Source organism: Tauraco erythrolophus, chromosome 22 (genome assembly GCF_009769465.1).
Source record: "Tauraco erythrolophus isolate bTauEry1 chromosome 22, bTauEry1.pri, whole genome shotgun sequence".
Lineage (NCBI taxonomy): Eukaryota > Metazoa > Chordata > Aves > Musophagiformes > Musophagidae > Tauraco > Tauraco erythrolophus.
In genome coordinates this window covers 5,946,296-5,963,404 of record NC_141486.1, presented here as the reverse complement: position 1 = coordinate 5,963,404, position 17,109 = coordinate 5,946,296, and the positions used below count along the sequence as shown (strand labels likewise).

The 17,109-nt window shown below is 42.2% G+C and overlaps 1 protein-coding gene across 7 annotated transcripts in view; it reads left to right on the top strand.

Moving 5' to 3' along the window:
- Positions 1–17,109, top strand: part of DNM1 (dynamin 1) — a 71,001-nt gene that overhangs the window by 8,809 nt on the left and 45,083 nt on the right. For all 7 annotated transcript variants that reach the window (XM_086625334.1, XM_086625333.1, XM_086625331.1 and 4 more), the window contains exons 2-3: positions 15,439–15,512; positions 16,676–16,825. In XM_086625334.1, coding sequence (XP_086481460.1) covers positions 15,439–15,512; positions 16,676–16,825 — 224 coding nt within the window. The remainder of the gene's footprint in view (positions 1–15,438; positions 15,513–16,675; positions 16,826–17,109) is intronic.

Here is a 17,109-nt window from a genome sequence, read left to right as displayed (position 1 = left end):
TAAAGAATCCCAGAACTTCTGAGACCTGCATTATCAACTCTTCCCTTCCTAAAAATCAGAGCTTAGTCCTAAAACTCTAAGCTCTGCTAAAATACTTGTGTTGCAGTCACAATGGACAATAAATTATACAAAATGAGGTTTGGAATAAACCCAGTTCCTCACTTGTGACTGAAATGAGAATTGAACTCTGGTCTCTAGGGGTGAAAATACTATTTTAATAATGTATTGCCTCAGCAGTCCCCTTTAACACTCCCTTTCTTATTGCTTTAGATTGCATTGTTGCAGCTATGTTGAAGGATGAAGAGTTAATTCTATCATAACAAACATGAGAATTTCTGGGATCCTGTCTTACTATGCTAGGGCTGTCATTTTGTGGCTGTGAAACAGTCTTGATTTGAGAGCAGCCAGTCTAGTATACGAGATGCCTGAGAGAGGACATAGCCAATATTAAACTGACGCTGCTGTGGATTTTGGCTGAAGAGCCAGGCTGTGTTGCTGTTATGCTGTACAAAAGCTGACGATAAACTGCAGACATATTTCAGAGTAGTTTTTTGGCTGTATTTAGACCCTTTCTCAAAGTATCAATAGGCAGAAGTCTACAGAGATGCTGAGTAGTCGGTTCTCAACATCTGCAAGCATTTTTACAGCAGAGCTAACTTGCCCTGGAGAGCACTAGGAAAAGCTATTATTTTTGCTTTTTTTTGAGAATGGAGATCCAGGGATGGGGGAGACTGCTGAATTTCTTGGAACAATGAAAGAGATACCTAAAGGCAAAACTCTTGAAGTCTTTGTTCAGTTCCTCCTCTTTGCCTTCCTGCCACTCTTGCATGTATAAAGGCAGAGTAAGTTATGTAGGATCTGGCTCAGGGCTCTGACAACAAATTAACAGACTGTTTCGGCTCTGAGAGCTCTTCCTCATCCAAGTAATTATAAACCTCTATGAACAGAGGCTTATAATGAAAATAACTGTTTGCCACCTGCCTGACAGCACAGGAACAATTCTCTGTCAGCAGGGGAATACACCTGATGACCTGTTAGTTCAGAATTAATGCAGTAAAAAACAAAGCTCTAGCCCTCACAGTTTTTTGTGCTGATATTTAGCTCCATTGACTTGCTTATGATTTACTCTGGACTTACCCTGCTCTGCATCAGGATGGAGCCCCTTGATTCTAATACACTTGTTCGTTTTTCTCTTTTTCTGGCTGCTGTGATCTCCTGAGTAATCTCTGGCTATTTCTTAAGCTGATTGTGCTTTTACTTTTAATAGAAGCTCCACTATGAATAGCTGGGAACTGCCTGAGCATGGTGGTGGCCTTGAGAGGAGATGTGTTGCAGTGAGGTTATAGCTAGAGGTAAGGAGGAGAATGGTACATACCAAAACACAGAATACCCTCAGGGAATGGTGCATGACCTGTGTCACACTGCAGAGCTGATGCTGCAGCTCCAGTGCTGAAACTCAGGTCACCTTTTCTACATCAGTGCAGCTCTCAGCAGAGATCCCAGAAATATACTTCTTTCCTCTGGGCTGTGCTACTTTGATTTGATGTTCCTGTTCCTACGCATTACTCTGTTTATGCCTGTTCATACAAAATGTGTGTGTTATGCCAGGCCTGCAAACTACCTGGCATCCCAAACTTGTCTTAGAGAAAGAGGTCCATTTTCTGGATGGATTTGTACAGGCTATTGAAAGAATGGTATTTAAAGAATACTTACTGCAAAAGAACAAGTGAGGCACTGCCTTAGCACTTGATATTTTTGCCATCTTCTGTTTGGACAAAGTTGAATTCAAACTGGACACCTGGACAGGCAAAAGCAGATGTTAGCAGAAATCAGTGTATTGGTTTGAAGGGGTGGGGGAAGATGGCGGGGGAAGGAATTTAGATAAACCCTTTACTTGTGGAAAATAGGGAAAGGAATGGAAGACCAGAAGACTCTGTGTTTGTCTAGGTCACTATGCCACAATTTTGCTATAGATTCAGAGTGCCCATTAATAGACAACACGGATTTTGACTCTGTTCTGCTTTTTGAATTTAAGCTCTAAAAGTTCTCCATGAAGACTTGTACCCCTTTAGAAATTCTGTGGATGTGTATCTGTTTATAAACTTGTCTTTTTTTGTCACCTCCTATGGTCAGTGTTCAAACTTGACTGTAGAAAAATGTTTCCTGGGACATGAGAAGTGCTGTCCCACTGGTTGATCAAAAGGACTTTGGCAGACGCATTGGAACTGTCTGGGAGGTCAAAAGCTGATCTCTTCTGGGACCATTGATCCAACTTTTGTTCTGGTGTAGCCTGAAATGGAGATGTCTTGTGTGGTTTTTGAAGTAGTTTAATGCCTCTGACTTTGCTCTGCACTAGAGGTGTTAGCAGTCAGTTTGCTGGTTTTGCTTCAAGGGCTTAAGAAGTAGTGCCTCTGCACCACGTTTCCAGCTAGGGTGATCCTAATTATATCTGAAACTGCAGAGGTGCAGTGCATAGCAAGGAGCTTGGCACTGTTCCTGCATACTACTCCAAGCAGAGTGGAGATATAAGTTGGCATCTTAAATTCCCTCTGCAGGACAACCATGCACCTTGGACAGTTTGGTCAGGATGCCCGAGTGTGCCATAACGCTGTTACCCCACAGAACCGTCCTTCATGCCTGGCCTGTTGGAGGGGAAGCAGCCTACCTCCTCATCCACAACACACTCTGCTTCTTACCACTGACTCCAGATAAATTGTCAGGGTACATGAATTCATTTTATAAATCTACCACCCATGTCTGGCCACTAATAGCATATCATAGCTTGAGGTACCACCCCCTTTCCTCATGCAGTTTCTGCTTTGAGTTTGTATTAGTGGGCTCATGAAAGTGATTTTGCCTCTTCCGATGAACCCTTTCAGTTGTCTGTACCCTTTATGGTGTTCAGGCTCTGGGGAGACTGTCTCTTTCTAGAATACAGTGCTGTCTGGGAGTGGAGGAAGTGTCATACTGCAATGATGAAATGCGCCGTGAGCTATGTTTGTTCTTTTCTTAGGTCTTGCAGCACATACCAGCACTCCAGAGGTGATGGAGTTCCGACAAGAAATCTAAGATGACGCTTACCATGAGTGTTTGGTATCTTTGAGTCTGCCATTGTACCTTCCCTGAAGGAGAGAAGGGCTAAAAGGGGAATAAACCCTTTTTTGTCAGTTTCTGTGTGACAAATAGCTTGAATATTAGTTGCTGCTGCGCATTCTAGTGGTGTCCCCGAATGCTGGAGAACCTCTACTGCAAGACAGCCTTTAGTCTAGACTCAGCTGCAGCCTGACTCCAGAGAGCTAGGGCAGATTAAGACACTGTTGGTGGGAAATAGCAAGGTCAGTCTGTTGCTTGCTGGTCTTAGCATACATTAATCCTAGGGTGTTATTGTGGCTGTGCTTTCCCATCAGTCATTCCTGTCCCAGAGTTTTAGTGTACAGCTTGTCCTTTTGTTTTCTCACAGCTCAAGTTGCAGGTGCTGTATGGGTCATGTTTTTGAGGGCTGCAAACCTTCTGTTATGGCAAAGCCAGGATTTGTCAGTAGATTTGCTTGTGCTGAAGCAGAGCAGTGTTACTGCAGTATTATGACAGATCAATGCGGCTTGAGAAAGAGACAAGCAAAGATGCTGGGTCGTGGGTTTACCTTTATGGCTGTAAAAAACCTGTTTCTTCATGATTGCTGTCAGGACTGGGCTAATTTGGTGCTCTGGGGTGTTGTTGATGCGTGGTATTGTCTTCTTGGAAACTGACTGGAAGTTGCAGAGATATGCTGGAGGTAAAATCTATATGAGTTTTTTTTTTTGCCAGGATATATATGCTTTGGTGGGAGGAAAAGGAAAACTTGCTTTCATGCTACAATGGTGAAAATTAAGCAAGGCAGACAGGTCTGGTTTACAGCTTCTGGAGCAGATAACACGTCATGCTAGTGCAATATTTCTTATACCTATGGCTCCGGAGGCCTCTGGACCCAGCCAGTACTGTGGGTGCTTTTCCCCTGAATTCTAGTATTGCTACTCAGATCTGGTGTTGCTTTTGTGTTTGTTAAATGAGTGAAACCAGCCTTGTTTTCTTTTTCCTGGGATTGTAATCCTTGAAATCAAAGCTGTAATTTCCACAAACATGTATTCCTTCCTGCCACATCCATTCAGGACACACCAGACTGCTTATTCCCTTGAGTTCCTGATATTGTCGTGTAGAATCAGTGCTATATTATTCTTTACCTTGAATATCCCAAGGCAGCAAGCAAGATCCAGGACTTCATCTTCTATTATCCAAAAGATCCCAGAGGAAGCTGCACAGCAGCAGTGCTGCAATTTTCTGTTCTCTCAAGATTCTTTCCTTCCCCAGTGCTGCAGCCTGGAGTCAATGCGGTATTTGCTATAATGGGCAGTGACTTTTTGAGATCAGGCAATGCACTGTAGGCTGTACCACTCTCTAAATAATCCTCCACAGTAAAATCCAGAGTTCCAAACAAGAAAATCCCTTTACAGATTTTACCTGCAAAAATACAAAGAGGAGATTGCTCACAAGTGCACTTGAGGTGTTGGAGTGCCGTTTTCCTTTGCCATCTGTGTTCTACGTCCTTGCGTATTCTGGGCTAACCCATCTGCAGGAAGATAGTAGGGAGGGATCTGGCAGATAAGTCAACCCTCAAAATGGAGGAAGGGAAGAATATTCCTGATTAATTCTCTCACAGCAGAGATGAACTGAAGCAAATGACATCTTGGGTGAGATGGCTGGTTTTGTATGCCAGGAGTACCTCCTGAAACTCTTGACCTATAGCTGTAGACACTTGCCTGAAATCTCTCAGCCTCAGCAGCTTGGGGCTGATGCACAGCAGTGAGGGATGCAGGAGCTGCGTGGACATCAAACTGATTTGTTTCTATGGAAACAAGTAGATTTTACCATGTTGTACGGAAGTAGGAGGGGAATTATCCCCCTGGGCCTGGTTCTAGCTCACAGATTGGATTGGTTGCTGGACTGCAGTTGTAGAGCAGCAGCCCATAAAGGGATTATCCATCTAGTCAGTGATCACAGCTCGGGAGAGAAGCACTTAGATCCAATCTGCTCCCATTGCAGGCCTGCTCAGCAGGGATGACACAAGGCACTGTCCTTGTGTGCCAGAATTCCTGGGGTCACAGCTCTCAGTGGCACTTAAAGAATTTAACCTGGGTCACTCGTAGCCAAAAGGAGTCACACAGGTGACTGCGACTATCCTGCCCAGACTTTTCAATTGGGATGGTTAAGGTGATGAACAATGCTCATATTTTAGCACACCTTCTATGTGGTGTCTGCAAGGACTGTGGGAAGCTGACATCTTTCAGACAGACTTCAAATGTTGCTTGCTGATGAAATTATTGTATGTCCTGTTATATTTGGTGTACTGCTTTCAGAAAGTTCCAGCACCAGAAGTCCTGTGACTGGGAGTGATGATTTTGAAACCTTTTTTCTAAAATCAGAGTTAATCTCATGAAACCAGAGAAGGAATCAAAGCATGGATAAAACCCTCGATCAACAGGCTTGAATAAGAACAGTACTTACTAAAACCTGTATATTCATAATGGTCTGCAGTACAGAGTCTGTTTGAATGAACCTTGTGCAAGATCCTAGTGCTGATCCCTCAAAAGGGGCTGACCAACACTCCTGTATTTCAGACTCTCATGTCCTAAAGGTACTTGCCTACCTAGGCCCCAGCAATAATTAAGAGGGAAAACACATTTCTAGATAGAAGGAAAGCAGACCATAGGAAGTTGGTAAAAATGGTAATGCCTGTGTGTGTTTGAGCCTCTTCCCAATGTATTCCTTTGTCTGTTCTCTTCTTCCCCTCCTACAAATGTAGCACAGGAGCTGTGTAACTTTCTCTAATGGAGAGAAATTTCTGTACATACAGACTTTGGTATGTGTTAATATAAACTGAGCTAGGGGTGGAGTGCAGCTCTATCAGAAATTCTTGCTTTATGCTTTGTGAGCATAAAGTGAGTTGACTGGATGTGGTAACCCTTGGTTATGGGTTTACAGGGGTGCATCAGAAGAATGTAGCAACATCTCTGTCTTACTTTCAGGACATCTAAAAATATGTGTGCATAGTGCACCTCAAAAATTGGGCCAGATCATGCTGTAAGGTCTACTAAACATAAAGCTAGGATATACTGGCATCCTTGGAAATGCTGTAGACATACAGCAGCAGCAGAAATCCTTGGGGCAAACTCTTGGCTGTGCCAGTTTACTCTGTGGGCTGGCAGGCCCCCAGGCCATTGAATAAGCATAGTAGCTAAAGTGTAAGACTGCTTCTGACCTCCTTGGTTGTCCCTTGCCCTGTGGAAGCAGTGCAGCCATGAAGCTCTGTAGTTCTGCATCAGATTAACTTGTGCACAGAGGCTCTAGTGCAGCCATGACTTGGCATAACGCATACAGCTGTCTTCCAGATTTTGATGTACCCTGGAGCTAGTGGAGTGTGAAACAGAAAAATCAACCCCAAGGATTCAAATCAAAATAAACAATAGCAAAACTTTTTATCTTATCCTGCTGCTTCCAGAGACCTGCAGAGAGGCACGTGCAGGAGAGGGACTGAGTGAGATACAAAACGGGGAGATGTAGAAAGGGTGAATGAGAAAGGCACTGACTCCTGGGAAAACCAGTCTGTGAAGTCAGAGATAAGGCAGAAAAGCAGAATTTGGTGCCCTCCGAGAGGGGTAGGGGAGAGACTGTTTCTAAGCAAGCGTTCTTGCAAAAACTGCTGTGCAGTTTCCCTTTTGCTGTAGCGGTGTTGATAAAGGTGCTGCAGCCGAAGCGCGGCTGAAGCGTCAGTGGTGTGAGAGGATGTTGCACAGGGCCTGTCCCCTTTCTGGTTTTCTGAGCCCCCTCAGCTGACTCAACAAATGTGTTCTGGGTGGGGGAAACATGTTTTTAATTAATGCTTTTGGTGTTTAAGGATGCTTGTGGGTCCTCCCAGGAAACACGAAAGAGCACATAAATATGACAGTGCGTTTCAGTAACAAAAGGCTTTATCCTCTTCTGTAGGAAAGAGATGATCTGTGATTCACCAAAAATCACCAAGAAGGTGACACAGGGAACAAACAGTACTGGAGACTGTCACCTCTGTATATCTGTGTCAGTGGCCAAGTAATTGTGTCTCAGGATGAGGAGACAAGCCCTATAGCTGAGATGGAAGCTCGTTCAGCTACTGTCTCTCTATGGCACATCCTTTAGTCCCAAATGTCAATGAAACAAACCCCACCATTATGCTTGTTCATGAGGAGCTGGATTTGACTCGCCAGACTTGCTGTATGTAGGCTTTCAAACAGCCAGCCATGCAGTTTTTTATGGAGATGGATTCTCTTGGAGGGGGCAGTCTCCTGAAAGGTTTCCTGTCTTTTTGGCGAAGCCTGTGATGTGGGGTCATTATGGTTTTTGAAATGTTGCCTTTTGTAGTAAGTGCAGATTTCTTATGTGACTTTATTTACTTCATATGTTAACTCTGTGAATACACTACTTTTTTTCTTTGAATAAAGTGAGAGCACAGCATGGAAAAGAGGTGCAGGAGAGTTCCAGAACACTAGTGATCCTGGTCAGTTGTAAAAGGAGCAGAGGAAACAAAACAGGAGATTCTTGTGGCAAGAACCATAATGTCAGTTCTGGAGCAGGATGTGTGTGTGAACATGTAATACAACCTATTTCTACATTTTATTTTTTTTTCTTACAGTGGATTAGTGTATAGTTGCTTTCCTTTCGTGTTTGAAGACCACCGTGCCTCAGTCTCCGCATAAAACCTTAGTAAAGGCATCTCGGACCCCTCATGCTTGCTGGGGATATGTGCTGGTGTCAACTGCAATGCTGCATGAAGACATAGAAGAAATCAAGGCAGATAGGGGCATAGGAGAAGGTGTAAACTTCAGAAGTTACTTTCTAGTTGGCTATCTATCTCCTCTGACACTTCTTTGCAAATGATCCAGTAGTATGCTATAAATGAGTCCAGCTTATACCAGCATTTGTGCTTTGCCCTGTTCAGACAGCACCTGTGAAGTAAAGACAGTCTCTGGAACTCACCTTATGTACAGCGAACTCCCAAACTTGAAAAGAGGTCTGCTTGGCCCTTTTTGGTTACTGATCTGGAGGGATGTATTGTGGAGAAATGGCTAGGTGTTGGAGATGCTATTTGAGTTAATTAACAAAGCAATTGTGAGTGTTCCAAGCCAGCACAATAGTGTTAACCTCCCTTTGCACTATTGTAAATAGGAACTCAAGGTACAAGGCAGTGGCAAGCCTTCTCTTTACATGTTAGCAGAAACAAAAAAATATATTATGATGACACATGTGAGCTATTCCCTGTCTTTATTTTTTACAATTGTATTCTTGAATAATGAATCATTGTGCACAATAATATTGCCAGTATGCTGGCGTGTGGTATACTTACAATAGATCTTTATTTCTATATGTATCCATTGTTTGACCAGTACCAATTACACCCTAAGAAATTATATTGCACCAAGTGCTTATGGAATTGCTCTCTTTCACTGTGGGTCAAGGCTAGGCGCACTGTTGTGATGTGGAGATTGGCAGATAAATAACATGCATCCCCTGGCTTAAACTTCTGAGTCTGAAATTGCTAACCTTAATGGAAAAAATGTGGCTACCTAGGAATGAGATTTACCATGTGATTATGAGTCTGTAGGACTGTCGTCCAAGTTCACATGATGCAACATGAAAGGAAGATGAAAGCTAAAGACAGAGAAACAGTTAGAATAGGAGGTTGATGGGTGCTTTTTTATAATGCAACTGCTTTTAAATGCTTGCTGGTTCACATTGGCCCGTCTGGTGGGGTTTTTTTGAGAAGTGTTTTTTTTCAGGGAAGATAAGAGCTCATAGAGGCCACAAAGTCAGCAGGAATGGAAAGTCTAAACGTGTAATGCAACCCTCTTAATCTGCTGGATGGCAGAGGAAAAAGAACAAACTTGTCCTTGTTCTTGCCCCATGTCTGAGATACGGAATTGCTTACGAATGTACTTGCATGTCACTTGAAGGATCAGGCCAGGTAGGTGCTCTCAAGGGCAGTTCCTGCATCAGAATTCTACCTTCTGGTAGAACTAGATGATGTCTGTTAAGAAGGAACACTAGGCTTGAATTAGTGTCCAAGAAGTAGAAAGCTACTACCATTTCTGAGATGTTTGTTTTAGCAGTCAATAAGATTAATAGTAAATTGTTTTAGCCTTGCAGGTGTCAGCTTGTGTTTTAAGAATTTACTTGAGACACACACTGGAGTAAGAATGTTTCAAAACATAGCTGTTGTACTGTGAGATGAAGTGCTGTTCAGAGAGATGTATAAGCTGTCCATAGAATTCAGCCTGTATGAAAAAGATGTGAATGTTGCCCATCAGTGCAATGATCAGAGGAGTCATATGTCCATATGATGCTACCCCCAGATTGTCTTAGGATTCTTGTAATGAATTGTGCCATAATGAGCTAATGAAGAACTCTTGTTCTGGATGTGTGTGAATGATGAATGATCAACTAAAGACTTGACAGGTGGAAATGGAGATAGTTTGAAGCTTAAGCAGGAGCAGGTCTGAACTGTAACCAGATAGTAAAGTCCATTGGGGCAGGAACTGTATTTCTTGCTGTGTATTTGCATAGTGCTTTGTGCAGTGCAGTTCTGGTTGAATTGCTGTCCCCGGGCACCACCAGAACACAGGAGGTAACAAATACTGGATTTAAAAACCAGAAGCAGTCATGTGAAATTGTGGAGGCTGTGTGAATCTTAATTTTCTGAAACTAATATAATCCAAACTGAGGATTAGTCACATCTGTTAATACCCTGTTTGTCCGTAGATGTTTAATAAGAAATCAAATTGAAATTAAATGATCAGATGGTGGTGTTCACTCTTCTGTTCTGTGGAACTGCTTTTATGTCTTCATAAGCTGCTGGTTTGGCTTTGTAATTGATGCTTTACCTTCTCTAGTGCGTTCTAATCCAGGAATCTCAAAGGACTGACTACTATAAACTGCACGGATGCTGCATTGGTATATCTAGACTAGGCCTAGATTCTTATTTCAGAGCCCTCTACAAACAACTTTGCAAGCTTCCCTGGAGGGAAGGGAAGTAAGTGGTGGTAGAAGCATTTGGTATGTCTTCTATTTAGAACAAGAGATGGTGTCATGGACTTGGTTCTGTTGTTGACTGCCTGTGACTTTTGTTGCAACTTCAGTGAAGACTAAAATCATGTATTAAAAAGCTTTAACTCAATGTCCTTTCAGAGATACAGATTACCAGTGGATGGAGAGGGTGCAAAACCTCTTAAATTCTGTGGTACAAAGAGTAACTTGTTCATGAGCCTCAATAAACCAGGGCTTAATTAATTTATAGTCCAGGAGTTCTAGCTGCCTGTCCTATGAACTGACAAATGTTCTTGGGGCTTCTTTGTGTGTGTATTTTCTATGTATCTTTCTGCTCTTGCTGGTTTGAGAGCTGGGCTCATAAAAGTGCATTTGTATTGCCACATGAAGGATTGCAGTAAGCCGCCTTGTCTGGCCATATTAAGGTTTCTAGAACGTGTGAGCAAAAAGCAAGTGTCTCTGTTGGGTCTCTCTCTGAAGATCTGCATTACTGCAGTCTCTTCTTGTGGGTATGTTTATAGCTGAAAGGAAATTTCTTGGTCAGTACTACACAGTGATCTTTTGTCAAGCCTCCGAGGACCTCTCATTATTAAAATGATGAGCTGCAAAAAGGTGGTGTGTCTATATGCAGTGCAAAGGAGATAGCCAGCAGAGAGACTTTTCCTTCTGAATTGATGGAAGGAGAGAAAGCACAATGCTCATGCTTGCAGTTAGAGAGTATCTATGAAGAAGCAGTTACAATCTGAGCTGGTATGTAGAGATGCCATTAATATGTTACCTTCCTGCACCGTTAAGAAGCTATGGTTGCCACTACTGAATGTCATGGCTACAAGATCATGGGCAGGTTACCTGCAAATGCTATATTGCTGGAATTAAATGCCACTGTAACTGTTACAGGGAATCTCTAAGCCTTGGAGTGCAAAGAGCTAACTGTTTCTAGCAAAGCATGAAGGGACAGACTTGCTCATGCAAGCACTTTTTTCTCTTGTGTTTGTCAGGTTTGAGGGCACTTATTCTGACAAAGCAGGTGAACCAGGCACAAGAGATCACTGAGATGCTGGAAGACTAGTTCCTCCTCCAAAGATCAAGTTATCTCTTGTTTAACAAGAAAATACAAGATCAAGAGTTTGACCGAAGGAGTAAACAAGTATTTTGTTCATTAGTAAAATGTGTGGCCCTACTGTTGCAAACCAGCTCGTGAAAGTCTTGTCTCTTAATGGAGACAGTCACATTTTCTTCAATGTAGTAGCAATGAATAAACACGAGAAACTTGTCTGAAAGTTTCAATGTGCGTTTCTTCAGGAAGTCCCGAACTTTCCATATGGGTATCCGTCCTGCTTTTTTTGGCTGCATCAATGAATGTTTTATTCTCTTTCCATGTAATATATATTGAATTATACAAGCAGTTTGTCAATCTCCTATATAATCTGGGGGAGATGTTTTTGGTCCATGATACCTTTACCTTCTAATCCTCTGTGCTGTGCAAGTCATTAACTGCGAAACTTGTTTATAGAATAAATATGTGCTTTTTCTGTCATCAATAGCACCTTCTTGTTCTGTAGGATTCCAAGATACCTAATGCATGGAGGTTTTTCATATAGTGTCTGGCTTTAATTTAAAAAAACTAGTAGGGAAACCCCAAGTCTCCAGTGTTTTGATTATAAATGTATTGTTGCATGATATCAAGATTGCCTTAATAGGTTTCTGACCTGTTTGGATTTTGTTTGAATGTTGCTCTACAGTAACTGCTAGATTGTTTTCCATCCCTCAAATATTTTTTTTTTACTATTGTGTTACTAATGCAGCTTTCAGCCCAAATCTGTACTTTAATGCAGCTCTGCATACTAAAATAGAAATAAGACTGGAAGGGATGATGTGATTGGATTTGCTGTGAGGTAACTAGTTGAGAACGTGTAAGCACTTCAGAAGTGAGCAATAGAACAATAAATTTCTTTTCAGATTGCTTCCCTGCCTGAACTTTTTCAGCCTGAGACCCATCAGGATTTTCATCCTTGGTTTTTTGTTCTCTTGATTTAGAAGAGATCTAGCACTGGTCAGACCAAGAATTTACTTTCCTCTTTCTGACAAATCTTAATAAAAGATGAGTGTGAAATACGTATAAATAAGTCCTCCAATAGCTGATGGTTTGGGGAATGTAGCTGATCTGGGCCTGGCTTTCTGGGTCTGATAAAATGCTTGGAATTGCGTTGCTAGAACTGATACCTCATTATCTTGATAGAGGATTTTGAGTCAATAACTAAGCAAAAAAGACACAAGCAAATTAACTGTAGTCTCTGAATACAGCTTCTCTGTTTTAGCTGCTGCTTTGCCGTGTTTTCCAGATGCAGCCTAGCCTGAAGTAGCAGCATGGTATGATATTCCTGCTTAAAAGCATAGGAAATCAAATGTTGTCATGCCACTTCTATGTGTTACAAACAAAGCAACAAAAAAGTGATTTTCAGTTCTTAAGATGTCAAGCGAAGAATGAAAACGGGGATTGGTGTCCTCAACCTAACTGAGTAACACATTTCAGGCACAAAGTTGGTATGGCGATGTATGTAATGAGGCTGCTTTTGATGTCATGCTCGGGGCTGCCTTGTCTTACAAGTGGAATCCCTGCTGCCCTCGTTCCAGCTCTCGGAGCCTTATAGCATGTTATCTCTGAAGACTTAATCCATCCTTCTATTTTCCTCCCCAGCCTTGCTACCATACATCTCCTGCGCTGGAATTGAGTAAGCCAGTTTATCTAACCCTTCTGTTCCTGTCTACCCAAGTCATCTGGCATGTGGTTGTTCTTATCTTGTGTATCATTTCCCTGATTCTGACTTAATTTCAGCACTCTGTGCTCCTCTTCGTGGAGCAATAGGCGTGTGTGTAGATCTTTTCCCTTGTGTCCTAAGTGGACTCAAAAATTGTGCTAGGCATGTTGTCCATGCCACACATGTTCTGTTGTTGTAGTTTATTTACAGAAGCAATTTATTGTGCCTCCTGCAAGAGGGCAGGCAAGTCACCCATACACTGCCTTCTCCTTGATGCTGAGCCAGCTTGCTGCAGAATTTACTAATCTGTATGTTTTAGTGTCTCTGATTTAGCTGGAGGAGGAAGGAGTTTGTCCAAGAGACTATAGAGAGAAAGGAAGTGAAGAAGAATAGGAAATATTAGGGATCAGTTTGTGCATATTTTCACTCAGAACTAAAACAGCACTAAGATTGTTGATTTAGGTGACTAAATTTGGCTAATAGATTTGTCATATGGTCTTCTATGGGAACTTAAGTGTTTCTTCCTTGAAATAGCTTTCCTTGAAAAAAACAGTAAATTGGTTACTTTTTTTATAATACTGGAACCTAGGTGCCACATGGTTTTCCATCTACCTTTGTCCTGAGTTTTTGCCTCAGTAGCTATGACAAGGACAGCAGAGAATTCAGGATTTCAGCCAAAGCAGAAAGCTTCAGGAAAACATGGAGCATAACATGAGTGGAATCTTAATTCCTGGAGTGCTCATGCTTGTAAATGCAAGAGGTGCTTTTCCTACGCTAAAGCAGGATTTGATACTGCCAGTAGGAGATCAATAACTAGAGTATTGTCTCCGTATGCTAGAAGGGGAATCTATAGTAATAAGTTACCTTTTTCTCACATACGGTAAGTTCAACATGTCAGTGCAGCTCATGGATTTGTTATGCTAAAAAACTGGTGCTAGGGTAGGACTTTGTCACGTATTGACCACAGGTATCTACAGGAATGGAGCTGAGGCAGCAGAAAACTGCTAGAATGATGCAATACCTCAGAGATTCCAGGGTTAATCCCACTGGAATGGAAAAACTAGTGCTGTATTATTTGAAAAACAAATGAAAGACAAACCCAAGTTAACTCTTTATACTTCTGAAGAGTCTGAAATTATGAGAATGGGTTACGGTCTTGTTTTAACTAATAGAGTTGTACCAGAGGTCCTTTTACTCCAGACTTAGTCATTTACAGGAGAGATTATCTGAGGTGTTATTGAGATTGTAGGATGCCTCCTTACCCTTCCTTCACTTGCAACTACTCTGCAGTTTTTGGATATTATCAGGCTATTCTGACAGCCCCACAGATCGAGAGCTACTTTTATAGCTGAGGAAAGGGAAATAGAGAGAAGTAGAACTTGCATAGGATTACATCAGAAATCAGTGGCCAAACCAGATGCTGAAACAAAACTGCTGAAATCCTTGTCTAATGTGTTAAACAAAAGCTCATGCCTCATCCTCAATTTCTTTGTCAGTGTTAAGCTCATGCAGGACTAAGAGCAAGATGCTCCAAACGGAGAGCCCTGGATTTCTCGTTTACCAGAGCAGTTAGTCACTACTGAATTAGCAAAATTATTCATTGCCACAGCTGTCAAGGGAGGGGGGATTGTGTGCCAGGATCCCAGCAATGTAGGTAGGACTTCTTTTAACAAAGAAAACCATATTCATGCTTTAGGAACCATGTTTGAAGTGATGATTCTCCCACTAGGCAAGGAAGCAAGTGATCATATTTTCAGAAATGCTCAGTGGCTATTGAAGAGCCACATGAACAGCTGAGTACTTGAAAACCAGGCCACAAACTAGCAAGGTCATCTGCAGATGCAGTAAGCATGCCTGGCTTTGCTCAGAGCACTTGAATCTGAAAAAGAAAAAGCAAAGGAGAGCTTGTGGGCTGTGGCTGCTAAGTCAGCATTTGGAGAAGGATAGTGAAAGGCTTCCTTCCTTTGCACTGATTTCGAGTACACAAAAATTCAGGTTTCTTGTGACTATGGAAGAAAGCTGCTGTTTCTTTTGCCTTGGCAATACTCGTATCTTGAGCAGTTAGCCAGCAGAAAACCCTGGGTGGAGGCAAGCCTTTGGCTGCTGTTTGTTCTTTCGGATGTATCATATGGTGTTTGCACGCTGGAATAATGTGGTGTCTTCTCAAGCCCCAAAGTGCAGGGTGTGAGCGATTTTTGTTGTATTTTGTCAAAAGGAGGCATGCTAGGTTTTGGGCTCTGCTTCAACTTTTCTTCTTTCTGATGAAATAGATTTTTTTTTTTTTTGAAATAGAGACACTGTATTAAATGGGCTTATTCATTAGCTTGGAACTTCAGCTGAAGGAGCTATAGCTGTTGTGGACAGGGGATATGCTGCAAGTAGAGCCTTTTTCAAAACAGCAAGCTCTTATCCTCCTTGAGGAGGAGCACTTAGTTTTTAGTGCCTTAAACTTCTTTTGTGCCCATGGCTGAGACTCACTGTTAGAATCTATGTATGCTCATAGAAGCAGAAAAGCTGTGAAAAGGGAAGGAAACAATCATTCACTCATCTGAAAATTCCTGTTTCATTTCAGGGACTTTCTGCCACGTGGATCTGGCATTGTAACCAGACGCCCACTGGTCCTGCAGCTGGTAAACTCCAGTACAGGTATGTGAGCCGCCTTCCCTGTGTGTCCAGCTGGATCGCTGTCTTAGTCAAGAAGTGTCATCTTTGATCAGTGGCACTACTGAGTGTGGGGAAAAGAAATAAGAATTTCTCCTTGTAAAAATGATCTGCAGCTGGTTTTCCGTTCTACCTGTTTAACATCTGATGTGTTAAGTATTCTGAAGCAAAACGCTTCTTAGTTTTTTGGTTTAATTTATTAGGCAGGGCTCCCTGCATACACTTTCCTTTGCCTATGCAGCTGTAACTGAGTGGGTAAAACCTAAAAGCCAGATGACTCTGCTGATAATCTACTGAAATAAGGGGGTGAGATGATTTAATGTACTGGGTGTGAGAACACTGGGATCTGGAGAAGAAAGACTACAGAGTTCTGTGGCTGGTCTTTTGCCAGTTCACTGCTTTTGCTACTTACTTGTGGGATGTTTTCTTTACCATTCCCCTTAACGTGTTAAGATCTCATCCAGGAGTTGGCAAGTGAAAGTTTCAAGGTACTCTTCCTCTCTTGTCAGGTGAATTTAATCTATCTGTGGTCCTCTTGTTTACACTAAGGAGACAATTTGACTTCTCAGAGGCTTTTAAAATTGAAACGGAGGATTCTTGGATTGGTTAGTCTGTTCAAGGAATTACGTACAAAAAACCAACCGCTAGCCAATTCAAAACTATGTCAAGAAAAGGTTTTGGTTGTTTTGTGTGTTGTTTTTTTCTCTTGAGACTCTCTTGTTATGTAATGAGACTGTTGTTTATTCCAGTACTTTAATACAGAGCTAGTCCAAGTTTTCCAGAGTACCAAGGTATCTCCCAGTGTAGCTATGGAAGCTGTTGCTGCTGCAGACAGGCACGTGCTAAGTTTGCTTAGTATCCACAGAGAAGGTCCTGGATTACTACTTGAATGAGGACGAGTGAGGATGCCACCCCTGTTGAGACTGTGAAGATGTTGGGCTCAACTGAATTCTCTCAGATGTTGGTCAGTTAATGGGACTGCAGTAACTTCTGTGCCAGCTTACCAGGTCCTAGAGGGAAAGTCCCTTGCCAGACTTCATCCCTTCAACTGATTTTTGTTCTGTTTTGCATTGGAATGTTTTCATTACACTTTGAGTGCTTCACTGATTTCAGTGACTCTTCCTGACTCTCTGCTTCTGTTCAAATAGAATATGGTGAGTTCCTACATTGCAAAGGAAAGAAATTCACTGATTTCGAGGAGGTCCGTTTGGAGATTGAAGCTGAAACGGATCGTGTTACTGGCTCCAACAAAGGGATTTCCCCTGTGCCCATTAATCTTCGAGTCTACTCTCCCCATGGTGAGTCCTAATGCAGAGACAGGAGATAGATGAGGCAAGTTACTGCTTTCTCATAAAGGAAAGACAAAAAGAACAGGTGAAATGGGGAGTGTGCTTGGTTTTGATTTTAATCTCCGTGTGCCTGGACCATGCTGTATCAAACCGCCAGCCTTAGCTGTACTGGTAAAATGGGTTTATCTGACTGCTAGCAGAACTCCTCCTTGAAACAACTGATGTCTGTGCAGAAACATGTTCCTGAGGCTGTTTCTTTCCATCAGTATGCTGTCTCAACCTGCTTCCTGATA